The sequence below is a fragment of the Mchenga conophoros genome, linkage group LG11 (genome assembly GCF_057382185.1).
Source record: "Mchenga conophoros isolate Kocher_MC1m ecotype Shallow Benthic linkage group LG11, M_conophoros_male_GT1.1, whole genome shotgun sequence".
Taxonomy (NCBI): domain Eukaryota; kingdom Metazoa; phylum Chordata; class Actinopteri; order Cichliformes; family Cichlidae; genus Mchenga; species Mchenga conophoros.
The window spans coordinates 22984247-23009574 of NC_140536.1; the positions used below are offsets into that span (position 1 = coordinate 22984247).

Below are 25328 nucleotides of genomic sequence, written 5' to 3' on the forward strand. Positions count from 1 at the left end.
AAAAACACAACTTCTTTTTTTTTCTTTTTTGTTTTTTATAAAGCTCTGACTTGTAGTATGAGTATGAGTATGTGGTCTGGGAGAGAGTCCTGTAACTCTCTGTCTGCAAAATACAGTATATAAAGACCAATTTTGGGCAATTAATTATATAGTTAATTCTTCTTCTTCTTCTTCTTTCTGTTTTTTTTCTTCTTTTTTTTTCGCCTGTCCCGTTTGGCTCTTTTGCCATCAGAATTATTGTCTAAAGGCGAAGAAAGTTGCCCAACGGATTTACTTTACCAAATGGACTCTCCCAGCCTTGCGGTAATGGTCTATTTGATTCACCTTTTATTGTTTATTTTATTTTATTTTCACTTTGCTAAACACGGGACAGACTTGACTGGGGAAAAGAAAGGGGAGAAAGAAAGAGGGAAAGAAAAACAGCAGGGAAGAGGAAAGATGATAAGGGGCAAACAACAAAAACCAACAAAATAAGCAGACAAAAAATACATGTATCAATCACCTGGATCACCTGTTGAGAAAGAAAAAAGAGAAAACAAGCAGAAGAAAAAAAGAGCAATATAATAAACATCACGATGATCTATGGCAGGGGTGTCTAAACGTTTTTCCACTGAGGGCCACAAACATAGCAATATAGGAGGGGCTGGGCCACTTACTAGAAATTAGGTAAATAACCTTAACTTTAGTATATTAAAGTTAGAAAAATCACTTAAATGTGGTCAAATATGTTATATTGTTAAATATAATTAAAGACAAAACTGCCTTCATCACAGCTTTCCATAAATTGATCTTTATTGATTTATTCAGAAAAAGCTTTGGTAGCTCATTCTCAGAACAGCAGCCTCAGATTTCTTCTTTAGACAGAAGATTTACAGCACAGAGAAAAACAATAAAGGGGAAAATGGGACGGGTAAATTTCAAGCTTGTTATTTAAGTTATTAGGCTTAGCAACATATCTATTAACTTTCATTTGAATCTGTTATCAACATTAACAGACTGAACTGGACTTAATAACAGGAGTGCATATAATATTAGTAAATTATTATGTAAATCGGGCCATCCAGCTGTGGTGCTGATCGCCACTCGTGCCAAAAATCGTGCGTGTGCTGTGCACAGCGGTGTGTACTCCGTGTGTTAAAAAGAAAAACGCAAAAAGGAAAAACGCAGAAAGTGGTGCGCAAAAGCAGCGTAGTGACAGAATTGATGCGCATTATTGATATTTGAAGCATGTGTACCTGCACATGCATGCTTACTGCATACTGTGGAATATATTTTTTACTCACCTAAAGCGCTCGTGCTCTCGTCCACTCCCCGCAAAAAAAAAGAAAGCAGCTGTGTGGTGTCTGTGGCATCGGTGCTCTCATCGCATGGAGTAAGCTTTATCAGACAGTTGCAGTTTAATGTTGGCTGACAAGTCTTCAGTGTGTCGCACAACTGGATTTCTGGACATGCTGACATTGTTGAAGTCCTGCACTTTTTTCGGGCACATTATTTCGGTGACTTTAACGAGGCCGTGTTTTATGAGGTCTCCATCTGAAAAAAGCTTGCCTTGTCTTGCGATGAGTTGGGCGACCTCATAGCTGGCTATTTTAGCCTTTTCCTGGACTTGTTGAGCACAAAAGAAATACTGTTGCTGACCCTGCAGGTCATTTGCTTTCATTTCTGCTCTCGCTCAGCACCAGTGTAGGATGCATAAGCCTGATGTTTGGTTTCATAATGACGTCTTACATTATACTCTTTCATAACTACCACAGCTTCAGTGCAGATCAAACAGACATTGAATTCTTTGGGTGGCTGGCCTCACCCTTAGAGATAGGGTAAGAAGTTCGGCCATCCAGGAGGGGCTCAGAGTAGAGCCACTGCTCCTCCACATTGAAAGGAGCCAGCTGAGGTGGTTCGGGCATCTGACACGGATGCCTCCTGGGCGCCTCCTGGGCGAGGTGTTCTGGGCATGTCCCACCGGGAGGAGGCCCCAGGGCAGACCCAGGACACGCTGGAGAGACTATGGCTGTATCCCAATTCAGGGTCTGCAGCCTTAAAGTACGCAGCCTCAATGATCCTCAAGGGCCGCGTACTCAAAGACCGCTAAGGCCAGAAGTGCGAGGCTTGTGAAATGGGACGGTCTAGCCTCCGTTGCGCTGCCCAGGTTGCCTAGCAACCATGATACTAACAGCTGGAAACGTGTCATACAGCTTTGTTTAACAGAAATGAAGGAGAAAATCTTTTTTTCATTTGTTTGTTTCTTTCTACATGAGCTTTGATCATTCTCTGTAAGATTAAGCTCAGCTATTGAACGGCGTATATTTTAAAGTAAAGGCTTTAAAACCAAGTTAGTACAAACGTCACTAATGTCACATAACTTTGCCGACATGTGGCCAACAGTAATGTTTAATGTTCTTTGTTATTAAACATTTGCACATAAATAAGTGACATAATATTCAGTACTTACTTAAAGTTTACTCTTCGGCTGCCCCTCATCCGCCATTTTTTTTTCGGCAAAATTATCCACACCCACCGCCGCGCTATGCATTCTGGGATATGTTGGGCCACGAAGTCTACACTGCCACAGCCTTAAAATTCAGGGAAATGAAGGACGCACTTCAGGGCCGCATTTCGAGCAGCCTTTGAATTGGGACAGCCTTCGGCGCGCCGCTGTGACGTAATCGGCCTTGAAATGCGTACTTTAAGGCTGCAGACCCTGAATTGGGATACAGCCGATATCTCTCGACTGGCCTGGATAAGCTGGAGGAGGTGGCTGGGGAGAGGGAGGTCTGGGCTTCTCTGCTTAGGCTGCTGCCCCCGCGACCCAGCCCCGGATAAAGCGGATGAAGATGGATGGAATTTGGACATATATGAATCTAGAGATCTGAACCAATCTTGTGGCAGTTTAGTTGGGATCATTGAGAATAAATAATTTATTTTTGGTAAGACCATAATTTATAGCGGCAACCCTTCCCATGAGTGATATGGTTAGACATTTCCATCTAGCCAGATCGCCTTCTACTTTCTTTAAAAGTGGGATATGGTTTAATTTAGTTAGATCTGCAAGCTTGGAAGAAACATTAATACCTAAATATTTTATATTTCCCAATTGCAGTGGTGTGAAGAATTATGGAAGGAGCAATTAATCAGAAGGACTGTAGATTTTGACCAGTTAATTGAGTAATCTGATATTCTTGCAAAAGAGTTTATCAATTCAGTCACCCCAGATATATTGATTTGTCAGTTTTGGAGAAAAAGTAACACATCATCCACATAAAGGCTGATTTTATCTTCCACGTTCTTGCATTTTATGCCCTTAATTACTGTATTCTGTATAAGAGAGTGGGCATTCCTGCCTTTGCCTGGTTTTAGCAGGAGATTAATGTTTGCAGAATTCATATTTGATGGAAGTCTGCCCTTTTCTTTGATTTCCAACAACGTTCTGTAAAAAACTGGTGCTAGAATGTAGAATTCTGCAGGAAAGCCGTGGGTTTGTTTGTGGTGAATACGTTTTATAGAAATCCCTGAAAATGTTTATTTGTTTCAGGTCATATATTGTGTTCCCAGATAAATCTTGAACAGCACATATAGTTGTTTTTTATTTATTTATTTTTCGCTGGTTTCCTAGAAATTGACCGTATTTATTACCATGTTCATAATTTTGTAAGCGTAGTCTTTGTACTAAGAAATTTTTCTTTAATCAATTATCTCATTTAATTACTGAGTTTGGCAAACAACAAAGTTTGTTGCAGCTGCTTACCTAAAAATGCTGCAGAGGCGTTTTTTAAACAAACATTTCAAAATATTTAAAGAAAAATCAGCTGTTCTGCATCAAATCTGATGCCACACAAATTATTTGTGCTACTCCAAAAAATAATTTCTGTCCACTATGAAATAAAGGAGAACACAGCAGAGAACAACACCCTGATACCTGCAGGCCTGACAACAGGAGATGTTTCACTCCTGTAACACCTGTAACATTCAGCAGTCGCCTCGTTGTTCTGACGCACACAACAAAACTATAGAATACACTACACACTAACTACACAAGATTTGCGTTAAACGTCGGAAATCTCTCACCTCCCAAAACCGCCGTCACTCCTAAAACTTCTTCCCGTTTCTTAACAACTAAATGCCATGTTTTGATTGGTCGACATGGTACATTTTTCGACCAATGGGAAAGGGTGGGGGTGTTTTGGTTTCATCTTTGCTCACAGGCGGAGAGCGCTTTCCAGCTTTTTCCTTATAAAATGTAGTTTTTATCGTTTCTTCCCGCAGTAAATATAAACAACGATAGTATTCAAGAAGAAAACCAAACGTTGCATATATTTTTATCATAACTCTGGTTTTACGTGGCCTGTCAACACAATTTAAAAACTGGTATAAAGTCCACATTTTTTCCTTCAATTGTTCCGTCTGTCCTGCTCACATCTCCAATGGTTGTACACATTGTTATTAACGTGGCTTCACTTCACATCAGCCACGCTGCTTTGCTAGATAAAACACTGGTCTTGCACATAAGGACGCTGTGTACATACGTGAATGTGAATCGCGTGATTGGTTGGACTATGGGATAAGGTGGCATCGTTCTAATCTAATCTCTCACCCCAACCTGTCGCAGCAGATGGCCGCCCCTCCCTGAGCCTGGTTCTGCCAGAGGTTTCTTCCTGTTAAAAGGGAGTTTTTCCTTCCCACCTTAGCCAAAGTGCTTGCTCTTAGGGGGTCATATGATTGTTGGGTTTTTCTCTGGATCTAGTGTACAATATAAAGCGCCTTGAGGCAACTTTTGTTGTGATTTGGCGCTATATAAATAAAATTTAATTGAATTGTATTAATCCCATACTGGAGCAGCCAGTCACTTACTGACTAACACTGCAAAACAGAATTGTTAATGTATTTACTTTAATTTCAATTCAGGTTAGAAATTTTTTTTTGTGCGCAGCAGTCTTAGCTAATTATAGGCCAATCTCCAACCTTCCTTTCATATCAAAAATCCTTGAAAGAGTAGTTGTCAAACAGCTAACAGATCATCTGCAGAGGAATGGTTTATTTGAAGAGTTTCAGTCAGGTTTCAGAGCTCATCACAGCACAGAAACAGCTTTAGTGAAGGTTACAAATGATCTTCTTATGGCCTCTGACAGTGAACTCATCTCTGTGCTTGTCCTGCTTGACCTTAGTGCAGCGTTCGATACTATTGACCATAATATCCTAGTTTTTAGATGTTCTAATCGCTCTAATAGCGATTAGAACATGCTGTAGGTATTACAGGTACTGCACTGCAGTGGTTTGTATCATATCTATCTAATAGACTCCAATTTGTTCATGTAAATGGAGAGTCCTCTTCACACACTGAGGTTAATTATAGAGTTCCACAGGGTTCAGTGCTTGGACCAATTCTGTTTACATTATACATGCTTCCCTTAGGCAGCATCATTAGAAGACATAGCATACATTTTCACTGCTATGCAGATGACACCCAGCTCTATCTGTCCATGAAGCCAGATAACACACACCAATTAGTTAAACTGCAGGAATGTCTTAAAGACATAAAGACCTGGATGGCCGCTAACTTTCTGCTTCTTAATTCAGATAAAACTGAGGTTATTGTACTCGGCCCTGAAAAGCTTAGAAATATGGTATCTAACCAGATTCTTACTCTGGATGGCATTACCTTGGCCTCCAGTAACACTGTGAGGAACCTTGGAGTCATTTTTGACCAGGACATGTCCTTCAATGCACATATTAAACAAATATGTAAGACTGCGTTCTTCCATTTGCGCAACATCTCTAAAATTAGAAATATCCTGTCTCAGAGTGACGCTGAAAAACTAGTTCATGCATTTATTACTTCCAGGCTGGACTACTGTAATTCATTATTATCAGGATGTCCAAAAAACTCACTGAAAAGCCTTCAGCTAATCCAAAATGCTGCAGCAAGAGTACTGACAGGGACTAGAAAGAGAGAGCAGATTTCTCCTGTTTTGGCTTCCCTTCATTGGCTTCCTGTTAAGTCCAGAATTGAATTCAAAATCCTGCCCCTCACATACAAGGTCTTAAATAATCAGGCCCCATCTTATCTTAATGACCTTGTAGTACCATATCACCCTATTAGAGCACTTCGCTCTCGCTCTGCAGGCCTACTTGTTGTTCCTAGAGTATTTAAAAGTAGAATGGGAGGGAGAGCCTTCAGTTTTCAGGCCCCTCTTCTGTGGAACCAGCTTCCAGTTTGGATTCGGGAGACAGACACTATCTCTACTTTTAAGATTAGGCTTAAAACTTTCCTTTTTTCTAAAGCATATAGTTAGGGCTGGACCAGGTGACCCTGAATCCTCCCTTTGTTATGCTGCAATAGACGTAGGCTGCCAGGGGATTCCCATGATGCATTGAGTTTTTCCTTTCCAGTCACCTTTCTCACTCACTATGTATTAACAGACCTCTCTGCATTGAATCATATCTGTTATTAACCTCTGTCTCTCTTCCACAGCATGTCTTTTATCCTGTCTTCCTTCTCTCACCCCAACCGGTCGCAGCAGATGGCCGCCCCTCCCTGAGCCTGGTTCTGCCGGAGGTTTCTTCCTGTTAAAAGGGAGTTTTTCCTTCCCACTGTCGCCAAAGTGCTTGCTCATAGGGGGTCATATAATTGTTTTTCTCTGTATCTATGAAGCGCCTTGAGGCGACTTTTGTTGTGATTTGGCGCTATATAAATAAAATTGAATTGAATTGAATTGAATTGAACGCAGATTTTTGCTGCGCAGAGACCGTGCCATCAGTGCGCAATTGCCCTTCAGTTTTAATAATTGTACAGTAGTTCAATTTTCCAATAGTTTTGCCAAAGTAAGCAAGACCACATGTGCAATATATCATCTTTAAAACACTGGTAGCTACACATGCAGTCACATGCCTAACCTATTTGAAAACGGTGTGTGGATGACAACAACACACTGGTTTTCTTATGTTAAAGGTTCAATGATTCTTAATTATCATTCTTCACAAAGAAGCTTGACAGAGCAAGATGTTGTTACTCGAATCTCAGTGCTAATAATCGTTAAAATAAGTAATGACCTAAAAAGTAGAATAAAATTAATTAAAAAATACATAAATAAATGTAAAAATAAAAATAATATAAAATCACGACTTATAATATAAATAAATGACCTACTAAATAATAGGTCGTTATTACTAGAGAAAGAGCATATGTCTCCTATATTGGCTTCACTTCACTGGGTCCCTGTAAATCCAGAATTGAATTTAAAGTCCTAATCAAATACAAAGTCATGAATAATCAGGCCAAATATCATTGGGCCAGATACTAACCCCGATTTGCTCTTCGATGCATCCATTAGAGTATAAATATGTATGAGTGTAAGTTAGTTAAAGCAGTGGTCCCCAACCTTTTTTGCGCCACGGATCGGTTTATGCCCGACAATATTTTCACGGACCGGCCTTTAAGGTGTCGCGGATAAATACAACAAAATAAAACTAGTACCGGTACCAAAAAAAAGAAGATTTATTCATAACACATGTGAAAAGACCCAGGAAAACCGAGTTAACAATAAAAATGATAACAAAATAACGCTCAAAACCGATAAAAACCCTGAAAACCATACATTTCGCACCTGAGCCTCAACTCTCACGGCCCGGTACCAAACGACTCACGGACCGGTACCGGTCCGAGGCCCGGGGTTGGGGACCGCTGAGTTAAAGCACTGACAAAAAGCATAGAGTGCTCGTGTGAATGGGTGTGTATGGGTGAATGCAGCGTGCTGTATAGAGTAATCCAGGAGAATAGAAAAGGGCTATATAAGAATCAGTCCATTTACAATAAAAAGCACATTGAGTTGACTGTTGTTGTGACTTGATATTGTATAAACAAATGGTAAATGGCCTGCATTTGTATAGCGCTTTTCTAGTCCCTAAGGACCCCAAAGCGCTTCACACTACATTCAGTCATTCACCCATTCACACACACATTCACACACTGGCGATGGCAAGCTACCCACCCTGGAGCGCACTGACAGAGGCGAGGCTGCCGGACACAGGCGCCACCGGGCCCTCTGACCACCGCCAGTAGGCAAACATGGGGTTAGTATCTTGCCCAAGGATATTTGGCATGCAGCCAGGAGACAGCCTGGGATCAAACCACTGACCCTCTGATTAGTGGCTGACCTGCTCTGAACTTAATTGAACTGACAGAGTTGATTACCTCAAAAAAGGAAGAAAGTAGATTACTGGATTTGTGTAGTGATGTTAGTATTGTGTTTAATCGTCTGCAGTTCACTTTAATGACTCTGCATATTATGTCATGTTTTCGTTTTTTTCATCTGAGGCTGCATTTAAATCATATTAGAACCTGGTAAAGACCCCACATAATTATGCTTTTTAATATGGTCTCAAAACTTAGAACTGAAAGAAGTTTTACTTTCATTGGTGGAACATACTGGCAGTATAGTTATGCGGAAGAATGTAAAATACGTTGTACAAATGGAAAAGATAGTAAAGTTCCTCCTGAATGATTACTATTTAGATTATTATATCAAGATATAAGGTTAGGAAACTATGGTAAAGGTCCTAATTTTGCCCTTGTTTTCTTTCTTTCTTTCTTTTTTTTAACAAAGCACGTTAAATGCACAAGCCATGTAATACGGTCACCAGTGATGTGTATCTATAAGGAGAACTGTGTCAGGATGCTTCATCTGTGACCCAGGATTTTGCGCTTGTTTTTTGTATTTTTGATTTCTTATGATGTATTGGAGAAATGTTACGTTCTAGTGTTTATTATTAGTATGTCTCAGGTAGTTATCACCCATGTTTCCTTGTTTAGGTGTCCTTTTCTGTTTCCTGCCAAGTCTGTCTTGTCCTCTATGCATGACCTTTAGCTATGTCTGTGCCTCATCCCCTTTATCATATTCTCTTATCTTCCTGTATGCACAACATACTGTACATTCTTGCACGTAACTGCCAGCATGTTGCACCATAGTTTTGTGAAAAAGAAAGTAAACTTTCTTTCAGTCCTACGGTTTAATGTATGAGGGCACTGTGTGATATGTAAAACATAATTGAAAGAGGAATAATTTCTTGTTATCATGAATCAGTCATCTCTATCTGAAAAAACTACTTCTCTCAGCAGCCATCAAAGGAGAATATAATTTGTTTTTACAAAATGTGATTCAGCTAAAATCACGGCACCATGAGTGATTGATACTGACTACCCGTGGTAGGCAGAAACAAGAATTTTCCACTAGTCCTGTAAACCACTTGTAAAGAATTATGGATACACCTTCACCATCCAGGAAACCAACAACTGCAAATCATAGCATGCAGAGGGGAAATCAAAAAGAAGCCAACTAGTACAGCAGTGCCAATGCCAAATATCCAGACTTCAGTGGCAAAAGCACCCTTTTCTTTTTTAATTCATCAACATGTATTTGTTTGGACAGATTTGCAGCAAAGCAATTTCCAAGGCATGTTGAGTCCAATGGGTAGCTGAAAAAGGCATTACGGTTTTCAGAGACCTAACACACAGTGCTTTGACAACATGGCAACCATGTAAAATGTTTGTCACAATAGGAATCTTTCCCACTACCCTGAAACGGTTATCTCCCATGGAGCAAGAAACATGTGTCTGTCCATCAGCGTATTTTCTGAACTGCTTACAAGTTCACTTCTTATTGGTCCAGAGTTAAGAGGCTTTTTAAATGGAGAGGAAACAGGGATAATCTCTTTTCTTTTTTTCTGAATACTTTGCGTCTCATAGACGTACTTGAGAATTTGTTCCACAGTTTTCTGTGGCCTCTGCACAGTGTTCTTCAGTTTTCCCAGGAAGGTTTCAAATGGGAATCAAGAAATGATATCCAAAAGGCCAAAATGTTCTGTATCTTGTGCAAGGTGTATTAAAGAATATACATTATAGCTACCAAATTCAAGACCATAAATAAAAAAATATGTGTTTTTACAAGCTGCTTCAAAACATCCCCTGCATGACCACAGTTATCAATACACAAATTGGGACTCAGAGCGATTACCCCCAGGCACACAAGGTGCATATAGTCTAGCACAAAACCTGAGACTAACCCTACAACCAGCTTATTCAGATGTGACACCCCAGCCTAGTGCTCTTTGTAGGCCAAGTCAAACTGCACTTTGATTACTCCAGGGAGTGACACCAGCAAAATTAAACCAATATACACATATTAATAATATATTTATGTAATAGTGTGACAATGCAATTTATAAGCAGCCATTAGTTAAAGTCATAATCAAAACAGCAAATAACTCGTGTTTTGAGGAAACTGCAAACCCTCCTGGCCAATAATCACACAAGCTGTAAATGCAGGAAAAAGGAATTCTAACAAAGTAACATTAACACAGGTTAAAAACAGAGGGCCACAGCAATCACAGTAAAAGCAGTTGGGACTGTGGCCCTACAAGACCGTTCAGTTCCCCTTAAATAATCAGTTTCCTTTGTTTTGGGAGCAGGCACAGCAGCCAGAGATGGATTCTACAGTCAGTACACTATTTCTGATCAAAATTCTCTCTGCAAAAAAAAACACTGTGTGTAAAAAAAATTGTATATTTTATTTGCTTTTCTAGGAGAATAAAAACAGTGACAATAAAAATGATGATGATCTTCTGTGTTCTGCAGAGAAAGTGTGCTCATTGATCTGCCTTTCTGACTGTTGTGCGTGCTCCCAACACAGGGGAACTACTTCTTGCTCAAGGCCGTTTTTATATACCCCTACCCTCATTGCACTGTGAGATGGCATTAAAAGAAAAACGTAAGAAGGTTACATGCAGCTATATTCCTCTAAAAAAATCTAGAACCCAGTAAAATTGGTCTTGTACAGACATTTATTAATGCTAATCTTATAAAACAACAAGATAACACAGTAATACTTATACTCAGCTGAGGTAGTTAAACTCAGTTGCCTGTTCAACCTACTTCCTATATCTTATCCATATGGTACCCATAGAACATAGCCCATCTGGGCTGGCTCATGTGGGTCCTCAGTGGGTCTGCCCACTTGGAACTCCCACAGCCCTAGTAAATTCCACATGGGGTCATACTGGTATTTGCTATTTGCAAATGTAGAACACAATCACATAAAATCCACAGTGTCATGAAAAGATCTTTGTAGACTTTGTATTCAACTATAATAATCAGGGAAAGGAGTTTGCCATGATAGAACAATATTGCAGCATCCAAGTCTGACAGAGCCTCGTTATGCAGCTGGAAACAGTCAAAGCTGAAAGAGTTAACTGAACACTACTCTTCATGCTTGAAAACAGAGAGAGCCAAGTTGAACTGGAAAAGTTTCTTAGTCAAAAATGTGTAGGCATAGAACACTCTTTAAAGTTTCTGTTACAAAGGTGGAGCCAGGAAGATGAGGACTTCTTGTCGTAACAGTCAGAGAGAGGCCCAGGTCAGATCTGAGTTCTACACAGGTACCTGTACTATCCTGTTAGTCTCTGCCCATGGAAGAAAAGAGGCTAGAGAAAAAGCAGGCAAAGAAGAAATATAACCAACTAGTTTGAATCTCAAGCCTGGTCACAAACCAGCTAAGAGTGAAGGCAGAGAAATTCCAGCCAAAAGTGGCTAAAAGTACTGGTACACGTGTCCAGGTCTATGTGTTAATAGACCTCTCTGCATTGAATCATACCTGTTATTAATCTCCGTCTCTCTTCATCCTGTTTTCCTTCTCTCACCCCAACCGGTCGCATCAGATGGCCGCCCCTCCCTGAGCCTGGGTCAGCAGGAGGTTTCTTCCTGTTAAAAGGCAGTTTTTCCTTCCCACTGTCGCCAAAGTGCTTGCTCATAGGGGGTGTGGTGGCAGATTTCTTTTCTCACTTATTAATCGCATATTTAATCATATCACATTAGTAATAGTAATTTCACTTTCTCACTTAGTTGTTTGCATGTTCACTACAGAGGGGCCTTCTGCTCTACACACATAGTGAGGCCATTGTAATGGGAGACGTTAAACAGATGTGAGACTCCTGCTTATCAGGGATGTAAATCCTTAGGTGACGGCTGAGCAGAAAACAAGGTCATAATTCTCTCTCTGTTTTTTTGTTTCCTCTCTAAGGGTTTTGGCATCACACAGGCAGACATGAGTGAAATGAAGCAGGTTGTGCAGTGATTACAGAACATCTTAGTGCGGGGCTCATTATCATATCATTATTCATTTTAAGGTGTTGAGCCCATAGTGTTTAAAACAAGTGGGTGACATTACTTAAGAAAAGTTATTGGTTACAGTAGTTTTAATTAAACACATGGGATGATCCATGGTTTGGGCAAATTATGTCAACAGTAGTGTTTTTAATGATTTGGGGAAATAAACTGCACATGGCACACTTGTGTCTGTGGTGTGGGATGCCTTAATACTCTTATAACCTACAGTTGTTTGCAAGCGTGAAGTTTGCATTTACTCACTGATTTTGGTTTCTAGGTAACTGTGGTGTAGATGCAGGCTCCAGGCAGAGCCAAGAGTTAGACCCACTTAACATGACAATAATGCTGATTTTATTCTCTAACACAGGGTGTAACCCTGGGCTGGAGCGAAGTTACTCTGGAGGAGAAGCAGCTGATGTTGTCTGAGAAATTTTCTAACTAACCTTTTACTTTTTGTTATTCTCCTAGTTCTGATGAGTTGACTCATGGGAGAGACCATGTGTCAAAATGGGGGATTCTACGGTTAACATGAAACAATGCTTTCTATGTTTCCCATCAGTTTTTTATGATTTTGCCACCCAAGAGGGAACAGCGAATGAATGCAGATGGCACCTGATTAAACAGACAGGCAGTTTCCCTGGAAAGCTTAGTGTGTTTTTGAGTTAAGGTGGTCGTTGGTGTGAAGTTAATAATCATTTTATAAATGATATGCATTTATATGACTCTCTGAACATCACAAACTCTGTTAGAGTCCTGAACATGAGTAAAAGTGATTGGAGTAATTATAGCATGCAAGTTTTACAGCAACTTGTGCACATTTTGTAGGGTAGCTAGACTGATTTTCTAGCATGTCAGTTCCTGATGCGTAAGTGCATTAGACCCTTATTGTAACAACAGTTGTGAGTTCCTTTGACATGTGTACGGAACTTTAACGTATTATTTGACACGCTAAAGGTAAGATTTTCAGTTTATCACATTTCACTGAGGGATTTTGATTGGCCTCAAACATGCTGATGTGGGGTCAGTAAAGATAACTGTAAATGGCTTTGAGAGGGTTTATACTGTTTAAATGGGCTGATGGCCCTACAATAGTAAAGAGTACAGTACACTGCATAGATAGAGAGGAAAGATCTATCACTCTGTTGTAAATTTAGCTCAGAAATGTTTGATATATGTTGGCTATGTGGAAATTCATGGCTACTTCTGGGTTTTACCCCAGACTTTGAGAAACGCTAACATTGAATTTAGTTTATGTTTGTGGTATTCATTTACCTATAGTATGCATGTTCACTACAGAGGGGCCTTTTGCTCTACAAACACAGTGAGGCCATTGTAATGGGAGACGTTAAAACAGATAGTGAGACTCCTTCTGCTTATAAAGGATGTAAATCCTTAGGTGACGGCTAAGCAGAAAACAAGACCCTAATTCTCTTTCTGTCCCATGTGACTATGGTGGGTCTCATCAGCAAGATAGATGAGTCTGCATATCAATACCACCTATAGAAATACATTTACTTATAAAATTGGCGACGTGTTTAATACTTACATACATGAACTGTTAATATTTGACATTTTACTTCTGTTACTTAAAGTACATTTTCTGTTTTAATGTGTCTGTTATTAATGAACACATACATCTAATAGTTTTCTCTCCAGCTACAATAACATCTCACTGCATGCTTCACCATATTCCACTATACGGCATTAAAGAAGTTCCAGGTCAAGTTTTAGTTTGGTAATTGCGCAACTTCTTAATCAATTTGAACATTTCTGACAGATGTAACTGGGCAGGTACTGTATATTTCAGAAACTTGTGAACATAAGTAAACCTTGTACCTTTCTAAACAGTACTAATCCAACTATGACTAAAGAATACAGGAAATAGCAATTTTTTTTAGTGTAAGTGAAGAACTCTAGAAAACAACTTATAATATTAGTTGTAGATTCGAAGACTGTTTTTTTTTTCAAGTATTAAAAAAAAACATGCATTACTTCATAAAGCAATGATGTAAAATCAGTTATATGCTTATGGTGGATCTACTCGAAATTCTTGCCTAGTTTATCATACAGCAATATACACAAATAGTAACATTTTGTTTTTTCACAAAACTGTAGGATCCTCTGTAGTTTCATCACTGAATATTCTTCTTTCCATAACAATTATTCCAACATTAAAGTCTAAAGTTAATAACAAAAATATGATTTCAGCCTAAAAATGTAACCATAGCTTTGCTAAATTTATTTTAAGCTGGATGGAAACAACTCACTAAAGTAAACCCAGCATATCACTCACAGACTCAAAGAATCCCTTTCATGAATGTATTGCAGCTCATGTGATACACATAATCCAGGTATACATGTTGTATTTTATAAACAATGACACAGGCAAATGTACAAAAAGTAATCACATTTATTTCAATTTATACATAACCACCATATATTATGTCTCACCACTTACTTTGATTTTCACATCACATGTTGTCATGCGTCACATGATCCCCTCTGATATACATCTCTCTAGACTCTGGGTACATCCAACACACCATAAAGGAAAGACATTTGTGCTACAGTATGTAGGCATGGCTTGGCCAGTCCTGGCTCCTTGAGTCATTTTTGTCTCTCTGTCTGCCTCAGAAAATCAGTTATAAGAGAGTCTCTCAATCCAATTTTTAAAACTTAGTCCAGGTTTCCTGTGTGTCTCTGTGCCGGTCCAAGCGGTGGCCTGTGGGCTGGTTCCAAGCAGCCCCCGAACCTCTAGCCAATCGTGACACCAAAGCCACACTGGAATTTGTTCTTACGGTGGTTGAGGAAAGCCCCGAGGGCCAGTGTGAGAGGCAGCGGCAAGAGCTTTTTCTCAAGAGTTGCTCCAACCACCCAGTTACTGTCAACTGATCCTGCAGAAGAGAACATAGAAGTGATGAATTTTGAAATGGAAATGTTTGCTTCCCCTTTTTTGGTAATGTTCTTACTACAGATGGCACGATACCACTTTTTTATGTCCGATACATTTGGATATCTGCCGATACCGATATGAATCCAATAGTGTTTTTTAATCAATAAAACTGTTTTTTTAATATCTTGCTGCATTTTGTATAAGTTCATACTCAAGTTTAAATAAACAACAACACTAAAGCTATTCTGTTATACCTGTATGTAAAAAATACACTGCACCCAAAATATTTCATAGTTCAGCAATACTGATCAATCTAATAAACTTAAACCTACACCATCCTCCCTATTCTGGTATTTTAAAGAGTACTTAGCAGAAATATTAAGCAACCTAACTAACAGGGTTGCCAACTCCCAGCAAAAAATAAAAATAGGGAACCACCCCCCCCTCCACCTCATGATGCTTAATCGACGTAATCAACTTTAATTTCGATGTAGGGTGAAAAAAAAAAATGCACAGAAATAAATTATTTTTCAAGAATAATTAAATAGATTCAACATCTTTCTTCAACACAATTCCAGAATTCACAGATGATACTTTCCCAAAGGAAAAAGTACTATAGCTTACTAGGGTATATTAGACTTAACAGTTACTATATACAGTAATGGACTTCTATACATTTTACATCAGATTAAAACTTTGGGTGTAAGATTCAGATAATTATTTATTAAAAGCTAGACATTTTAAGTGAGAATAAGAAAGAAAAGTATGTCTTTGTGCCCCCTTTTCATGCCCTATCGGCCCCCCTGGCTAAACTTTGCTAGATCCGCCCCTACACAGTTACCAGCCGTCAGCTGTAGAAAAAGATCCTGGTCTTGAAAGTAATATTAAATAAATTCTAACAACAGCTTATCAAGCTTAAACGTGCTGCTGTTGTTCAGCCGCTGGTTTCCTCTTTCTCGTGCAAAGTGGGCCAAAAACAAAGAAGAGAGACGGACTCGCGACAGAAAAGCCGATCAGCTGATGATTAAGCAGTTTCACAATTGAAGTAGCAGCAGGAGAGGGAAGGAGAGAGAAGAGGCAGTCGCTCCATATATCGCTCGTTAAGCTTAACGCAGGAATGCTTTACAAACATTAAGAGATGAACTTACACACTTGCTTTACTTCTCTTAGGGATAACTTCCTCGAGATGAAATGCCGGTTTGGTAGCGAGGCTCCAAATACACACAGCTGCTCTATCACGTGAGGCATACTGCTGCGAAGTGCAACGGTTATGAGCCAAGTTAGGCCATGTCGCAAGTTTTGTGAGGTGCTTTTTTGATATTTAATGGATCGAATTACATTTTTTATTTCTGTCCGATATCCAATCCGGTAATTTACGTCAGTATCGGACCGATACCGATACGTAATATCGGATCGGTCCATCTCTAGTTCTTACTGATTGTTACAACTTGTGTACGGTATTTACCTTTAAAGAGCAAATTTGCTTTGGGGAGGTCCAACTGGTAACCAAAGGATGTTGTTGTGTCTTGCATCCTCGTGTTGGCTTCAAATTCAACTCCTACCTGCAACTGTGAAAGAAGAAATTTAAAGTACATGTAACATTAAGTCTGTTAATTCAATATTAAAGTACCCATATGCACATTGCACGTGTGCAAAGTATTTTCAAAGCCAAAATCAGCAGACTTGCAAAAAATATATTCCAGAATTTAGATGTTGTTACTCACATCAGAGTTAAGGCCAGTTTTCACTGAATGTGGAGTAGAAAATCAAAACAACCCCAAAACACTGTTTTGCTAGGATTCCCAACACTGCAAACTGTTCACGCCAAATGTGTCACTTTAAGGACAACACAGAACAACACAGGATTTACTTCACCTGTGATTTTTGCAAAAAAAAAACAAAAAAAAAACCCCTCAGTATATTTGTTCCTTTATCCAGACTCCAATGTGCAGCAGTCGAACCCACAATCGAGTCTCATCAACACTCTTTGCAAAATTTTACCAACATTCATAATCTTTGACCATCAGAAGCAAAATTGTCTCTGATGTTAATATATGGTTGTGAATTGCTCAATCTCTCTGGCTGCATGTGTTTTTGACTTATTGTTTTTATTGTAAAAATGTATTATGTGCACAGGAGAAAGAAGCCATTGCTTATCTAAAGTACGTTTGCAAGTTACAGGGATTTTCTTGTAAACGTCCCTCATGATTCTCTAGACTTTGGCTATGCACTGGATGAAAGAAGAGAATCTTTTTGTTGTGTTTTTTTCATTTGAGCTACAAAACATTTTAACCATTACTGTTAAAGACAGTTACAGGTGGTTATGTTGCCCGCAAAATTATGACAGGTTTGGCATTGTGTCAGTGATGGCCTCAGGAGGCCAAACTTCCACATGCCCAAGATGAAATCCTCAGATCCACTGTGAGGATTTATGCAAGTGTAGTGTGACCTGAGTAGTATAGCAACACAATTTAACTGAAGTTAGATACCTGATCATTGGCTTTGTGATAGTATGTAGCATGAGCTCCTGCTCCTCCCAAAGTCAACGTAGCAACATAGTTTTCACCTGTGGAGTTTTTAAAAAAGGTGGGGAGAATTACTAATCCATCTCTTAGATAGCTCACATTTTACCATACCCTTAAAGCTTCATGATAAAATATATAAATTTTAGCACAACGTAGTCTTGCAGTGCAGAATGTGAATCTTAAAGAGCGATTTTACCTGTGTACCTGCCCAAGAGAGAGGTGACCGCTCCTTCCTCCCCTGGTCTCCTGTGATACACAAGCTCTCCACCGAGAGTCAGTGCTGGAGTAATAGACTGAAGATAGTGGGCCACCAAAATACCTGCAGCAGTAAAAAGCATCTATTACAAATACAGATTATATTTTCTTTTGAGACACATTCCCGTTGTACACTTTTTTATATTTTCTAAGCCGTATGTCATGCGATTGCCTGCTCAACGCACTGAGCTAAACTGGCGCCCACAGAGGATTTTGTAGTCTATAAGCACTCCTAGTTTTTCATTAACAGCTGTTATAATCCCTCCTGTGTAGTTCACTAGTTTTTTTTTTTGTTGTTGTTGCTGTCGAGTTGGGTTTTATTATCAATGGTTGTGAATACGTGACAGAGTATAGTAGTAGTATTCTAAGAAATGAGAACTTCTTCCAGGAGTCACAGTTTGGACACATAGACTGAACTAGCAATGTATTACTTTCTGTAGGTGAGGCAGCACTCATTCATGGACGTCAGGCGCCCCCTGGTTTCCATTAATGTTTATTAGATTATTAGGTTGATGCTTTGCTTCTCAGACATCACACAATTCAACTCAGCAGCAAGCTGAAATTCAGTCACATCAGCTGTGGTTCTGAAAGAACATCTGGAAAGTGTTTTATTGACACACGAAAGCATGAAAGGCCCAATGACGCTCAATTTATTATTTTGCTATTAAAAAAAAAAAAAATCTTCCTTTTGGACCTTTGTTTATTGAACTAAATGCATCAGGTTTCATATTCATTATTAAGAATAATATTTTTATATTTCATTTTGCAGCACATTTTTTTTACTTTTTTTGTTGCAACTTCTGCTACAGTTTTGTGTAGGTCTCTCTTGGAAAAGAGATTTTAATTTCAATGTGACTTTTTCTTCAATAAATAAAGGATAACTGATCAAACTAATCTTTATCATACCAGATCCAACAAGTACATCTGGATTTCCGAGCGTCACAGCAGATGTGAAGTCCTCTCCTCGATACTCCATGTCACACTGCCAGTTCACAAACTTATGCTGCTGAGTCTGAAAATAAATAAATAAAAAGAAAATATAAAATACTGAAAGGACAACAAAACATTCACTGAAACGCTTAATAAAAATTCTAAAGGATCACATCTACATGCTATTGCATGTCTACATACCTGTATGGCTATTTTGGAGCGTACAGCTGTTGTAAGATGGTGGATGACCTGCGCATTCAGACTGCCGGTGTTGTCCATATCTCCAACCATCACTGGGAATGACTAGAGAGAATACCACTTCACTGTCAGCTTTTCAAAACTATGTCAACAGCTGTATAAAATGGCAGTCAGCATCAATACCGGTAATACAGAATCTGGGGCTGTGAAAATGTGAAGAAAAACAATCCAACCAGGTGTTTTTGAAGTTTTGAACTCTAATAATACACTAAATGTCAAACACACTAATAATATGTCATTTAAGCCCCTTTTCCATTAGTACCTACTGGGATCAACTTCAATTGGTTTTTCCATTTAGTAAAAGTACTTGGTATCAGGTACTTTTCGATCAAGTACTAAAATGTGACGTCGTCAGCCTGCATGCCACTGATTGGCTGGTCAGTAGCGTCACTCGATGAGTCATGAAGGCATATCATTAACACCATTTTTGAAATCCACCAATAAGAAAAATGGCTACAAAAAACAATACGGTGATCCCTGAGACCAAAGAAAAGGCACAGACTGAGCAAAAGGTATATTCTTGCCACAACGTCCACCTTTTTCGTAGCGTTCGTGTCATGTTAATTACTCTGCGGGACGCTTGGACGTGTTGCTATGACGACAACCACGCATGTTAGGTAGTACTGAATTGTAATGAAAAAACAGTCGATCCAAGTTGAAGTTAGTCGAGCCAGGTAGGTACTAATGGAAAAGAGGCTTTAGAGACAAACTCTAAATGGGGGGAAATGCACACAATTAACACCATAATAAAGTTGAGTTATCTTTAATTTAGGCACACTTTGTATGTTTCAGGAGTGGCATTGGTTATTAATAATATAATATAGCACACACAATAATGATTTTTGTCATCACTATATTCAATTGTTTTTGTCAACCACAGGTCAGACTTTAATGGTCTGGAATACATCTGGTGTTTAAACAGCTTCCATAATGCTCCAAAATTATGTTTTTCAGTTTTGTTTTGTCCAATTGTTTTGCACGACAAAAATACAGATTTCACATAAGTGGCTGATGCTTTACAATTACACAGGACCCTAAATTCCATAAAAAGACCTATCACGTTCACAGACCAACATTTCCTAATGGTCTTGAAACATTCAGTGTATTATAGCCGGTTGTTTTTGATGTCAATATCCACAACTATACTCAAGATATTTATGAATGTCACTGTAAGCCTCATTGTAGCGTATCTCAGCATCCCACTAAATTAGTGAACTATCATGAGGTCCCCTAAATTTTTGAGACAGGCATTTAAGGTGACACTACTTTGTAGGGGTGGGGGGGAAAATCGATACTGTGTAGTATCGTGATATTTTGTTTGCTAATAATGTATCGATACAGGGACAGCAGAAATCGATATTTTGTTACAAAAAAAGTTTTTGTGGACTGGAACTCTGACTTCAGAGCATGTTGATCCTTTTTCTGAGCAAGGATCCTGACATTCCTTCACTGTCCAAATGTGTTTAACTTGTTTTTTGGCAGCAATAAACATGACAGTTTACTTATTTTAATTTAAGACATGTTTTATTTTAATTAAGTTTAAAACTTTTTTATTTAATGTTAAAATAAAATATTATTTTATTTTAATTTACTTTCAAATTCTTCAGTTGCTGAATGGGCTGCATAGTTTTCATAAATTGCATAGTTCAGAATAGCTATAATTGTACCAGATGGTTGCATTCAGTTAAGTTGGACTAGACTGTAATACAAACCATTCAGTTTGTCAACAATAAAACTGACTGAAATGAGAGAAAGACTGAGTGTGAGACTTTGATATTAGATAAAATGAATATTGATAAAGTTTACCTTTATGTACAGAATCTGAATATCGCAAAATATTTTAAAAATTGCAATAATATCGTATCGTGCGTTAAGTATTGTGATAATATCGTATCGTGGGATGTATGGTGATTCCCACCTCTACTACTTTGGCTCAATAATCCAAATCAACAAGTTAGTTTTTAGGTTAGGTGGCCACATTTTGGTGCTCTAGATGAATTTCTGATGCATATAATATTGCTATTGCTCTACTGTATGTGAACGTCTACAGTTAGTTTCCACATGCATTCAACATATATTGTAATTTTTTCAAAAGAAATTGATAAAAAAAAAAAATGATTATGCACAGATCACTCAAGTCACAGTGACAGACAAGATCTTTTACTGTTTGCATATAAAATGCAATCCCAGGGATCCCAGGAGCTGTGTTGTCCAGGGGCTTTTGCCCCCTGGTAGGGTCTCCCATGGAAAATTGGTCCTGGGTGAGACACCGGACAAAGAGCAATTCACAAGACCCCTATGAGTAGAATAGAATATTTTATGGATAGAATTTTTAGGCATAGCCAAGTAGCAGAAGGCCTTCACTTGGGTGGTCTCAGAATCTTATCTCTGCTTTTCATGGACGATGTGGTTCTGTTTGCTTCATTGGGTGATGGCCTCCAGCTCACACTGGAACGGTTTGCAGCCTAGTGTGAAGCGGTGGGAATAAGAATCAGCACTGCCAAATCTGACGCAATGGTCCTCAGCCGGAAAAGGATGGAGTGACCACTCTGAGTCAGGGACGAGTTCCTGCCTCAAGTGGAGGACTTTAAGTATCTCAGGGTCTTGTTCACGAGTGACAGGAGAAGAAAGCAGGAGATCGACAGACAGATTGGTGCTACGGCTGCAGTGATGCGGACACTGTACCGGTAAGACGTGGTAAAGAGCGAGGCGAGGATAAAAGCAAAGTCGATCTACGTCCCTACCTTTACCTATGGTCATAAGCTCTGGGTAGTGACCGAAAGAAGTGACCGAAAGAACAAGATCGCGGATACAAGCGGCAGAAATGAGCTTCCTCTTAAGCGTGGCTAGCTTCTCCCTTACAGATAGGGTGAGAAGCTCAGCCATCCAGGAGGGGCTCAGAGTAGAGCCGCTGCTCCTCCGCATTGATAGGAGCCCGTAGAGGTGGTTCGAGCATCTGACAAGGATGCCTCCTGGGCAAGGTGTTCTGGGCATGTCCCACCGGGAGGAGGCCCCTGGGCAGACCCAGGACACACTGGAGTGATTATATCTGTCAGCTGGCCTGGGAACGCCTTGGTGTTCCCCTGGACAAGCAGGACGAGGTAGCTGGAGAGATTGATTTCTGGGCTTCCCTGTGGGAGCTGCTGTCCCCGTAAACCAGCCCCCGGATAGAAAGAAGAAGATGGATATAAAATATCACTAATCATCCATTATGGCTTATTAGACATTTATGTGAAGATTCACACTGAAGTAGAGATACACTATTAATGGTGATCACGAGTTTGACTTCAACCAAATAAATGAACATGATCAAGTGATATTAAAAATGTGTTCTGCCAATCAAACACAAAACAAAATCAAATAAATCGCTCTCTAAAATTACCCCCTGATGAAGTCCCCTGCATATGCCAAATAACAGCTGTTACCTGCACCATAAAATGTATTGGATGTCATCTGAACAAGTATCACTAGATTAAAAAGTCAAACATCTGGTACAACAGAAGGTGTGGAACTTGTTTCTCAAAGCAGATTATCATCCGTTGGTTTATAAAATACTGTGCATTTAAAACAAGTGACGTAAACCAAGAACAAACAATGTGCAAAAAGTATAGCAGACTCACGTCTGTGTGGCAAAGTCACACAGCTAACTGTAGTAAGATGATTGCATAAAGGCAACGTAAACAATGCAATTGTTTCTTATTGAAATCCTCCAATAGCAGGTCAGGTGTCCAGAAAATCAAGCATGTACAGTTTATCCACCCAGCTCATGAAGACATAGTGAAATTGCCAACACGTTTTACCAAAGATATATTCATCCAGTAAACACAGTGATTAATGAAGGCTTTAGGAAAATAGTCAAAATACTGGACAAAGATGTGTTAACCCTTAAGCATTAAGCAATACTAAAATAATACTAAAACAGTAGGTCGTTTCCTGCATAATCCTACCTTTTATTTTCATTTGGCTACACTCAGGGATGGCCACTTTAGTTTGTTTTTTTGTGTTTGTTTTTTATCCTGTAGTTTGGACACAACTTTATTTAGTTCAAATTCAAATGTTTGAATGACACAAGACAATATATTTCACCTCAAAGAGGTGAATAAACACTTTAAAAAGATTTAATTAACAGGAATTTAGCACAATATACAAATACAAAGAGTGTCCTGTTTGTTTTGATTTTATCTTACACTTTGGTAAGTTTTCTATTTTTCTTCTAAAAGATGCACTGAATCTAGGTGACTTATTTTTTGCAAAGCATTGTACATAAGGAATGTAAGGCAACATGAATATAAAAGCTATGCTACATTTACATGACAGTGCAAAAAAAAGAAAAAAAGGACAATTTTGTTCTAATGATTATTCGTGACAAATAACCGCGACCTCAATAATATTCATGCATTTTAAATGAAATGTTGATGTATTTATGGAATTAACATTCAATTCTGTAAACATTACAAAGATTTACACACAACGGTCAGAATCACATCAGTAGTATGTTAAGGCAAAGGCAAAGAAAAAAGAAAAAAAGAGAGCATTACCTCTGCTGGCCCAGTCTGTTTACTGCCTACATAGGTAGCACCAAATCGATAACCAGAATCACCCAGGGTGCTGAGGGTAACAGTATGGCTGACCTGGAAGTGGTTACTCAAGCCTTTGTTGACCACTAACCGCACCCCTTCCATCTGAAGTGGAAACACCTCTGAAACAAAGCAGGGAGAACAACACGGCTTAACAATGACACTTGATGCAATGATACAACAGCATAATTATGATGCAAAAGTTGAAAAACAAATGAAGAAATGCAGAGAGAGCGCCTCATTTCCAGACCTTTACATTTGCGGTGGCATTCGTCATATGATCCTGGATTTGGGAGAGAGGCTTGTGCATCTGCCGTCGGCTGGTCAGATCCAGCTGCTGGAGGGACGGAAGACACTGAGGGCATAGTGAACCCAGGAGGGACCGACACCAAGCCTGGCACCCCTTGTCCACTTCCAGCTACAGCTGGGGCTGGACTGGGGGAGGCGGCAGCCAACACACTGCCCATAGTTTTAGATGGTAACAGCCTATTGAGAGAGACAGGCAGTGTATAAATACATTATTGTTTCAAAACAGCAATAAAAGCTGCATATTTGCATTCAGATTACAAACTGTTAAACTGATCTTGTAGAAATGGTCAAAAAGTAAATTTGAACATGAACTGCATATCCTGTGAGTTAAATACACAAATACATACACGCGCATATTCTGCTCAGAGATCTGTTACTCATGCTTCATACAGTATATCTGTAAGCCCTTTAGTAACACGGAGCTCTTAAAGCATTTGCTCACAAGACTTCAGCGACCATCAACACCGCTACCCTCATTGAAGCATTGGTGCAGCATGTTGGTTTCAGCTAAGGCCCAATTTAGTTAGACTCTCGAGATTTTAAATACAATAAAAACAGTATAACCTGATAGTAAGACATGTTGTACTGCAGTTGGTTATTTGTTAGTTAAGCCACATATGGATTTAAGCCACCAGCTGACAAAACTATTCACTAGCAGCATTTAACCTATGAATGCTAAAGCGAGCTAGCAGAGGTTGGTTAGCTAACTGGCTGGCTAGGTAGCCATGTGGAATTGACCACGAGATCTATTCGCCCATATGTGAATAGAGCGGTAACTAGATTTACGACGCAAGACAGAGTAACGCCATGAAATACCCCCCCTGCCCCCAAATGACAAAACACCCCCTTCCTTTCTGCGGTTTACCTACTTACGGTGACGGTTTGGGTCCAGGGGTAGTTCAACACCGGTAAAGTTCACGACAACGTCAGTGACCGTAGTTGACAAGGATCCGCCCATTACCAGACTCGTCTGTGCATTGGCTCATGTGCATCTCATGCCGGCAACAATTGGCTGAAGCTAGGACAACCCTTTTGTAGTGACGTATCATTAGATTCATTTACTGAACATTCGCATAATTCGGCCTTTCACTGAAAGACATTCCAAGGGTATGGAGCGAACAGGAGTGTTTACACAATTATATGCGAGGAACAAAAATATATTAATTATACTAATATGAGAATACGGGTTTTGTGTATTTTTCAAAAAGAATGGGATCATCTCCCAGTGGACAGGGTTATTCAAACAGGTTCTAACTTTACTTTTACAATAATTGATTACACAGCAGTGGAGAGTAGACTTTATCAAAGTAGATGTCTTTCTGAAAGCACTGTAACTAAGTTTAAGAATATAATCCACCCACTGTTATCATCTTCAATGCCCTGTACCAACACAGAGCAGAGTAGCTATCTGAACGCTACCCCAACAGAGG

General features: G+C 39.3%; 1 protein-coding gene across 4 annotated transcripts; it reads right to left on the reverse strand.

The window, feature by feature from the left end:
• Positions 1-14543: 14543 nt before the first annotated feature.
• On the reverse strand, positions 14544-24912 carry tomm40 (translocase of outer mitochondrial membrane 40 homolog (yeast)). Of its 4 annotated transcripts, none has more exons than XM_085291538.1 (9): positions 24768-24912; positions 23840-24075; positions 23551-23711; positions 18956-19057; positions 18731-18836; positions 17766-17888; positions 17534-17610; positions 16510-16612; positions 14544-15045 (listed from the first exon to the last, which is right to left on the reverse strand). In XM_085291538.1, the coding sequence occupies exons 1-9, from the start codon at positions 24854-24856 to the stop codon at positions 14906-14908; spliced, it is 1137 nt and encodes a 378-aa protein (XP_085147664.1). In that variant the 5' UTR covers positions 24857-24912; the 3' UTR covers positions 14544-14905. The 4 variants fall into 4 exon arrangements, with proteins under 4 accessions (XP_085147664.1, XP_085147665.1, XP_085147666.1 ...); XM_085291539.1 differs by having other exon boundaries at positions 24772-24891; XM_085291540.1 differs by having other exon boundaries at positions 24764-24879.
• Between the last annotated feature and the right edge of the window lie 416 nt (positions 24913-25328).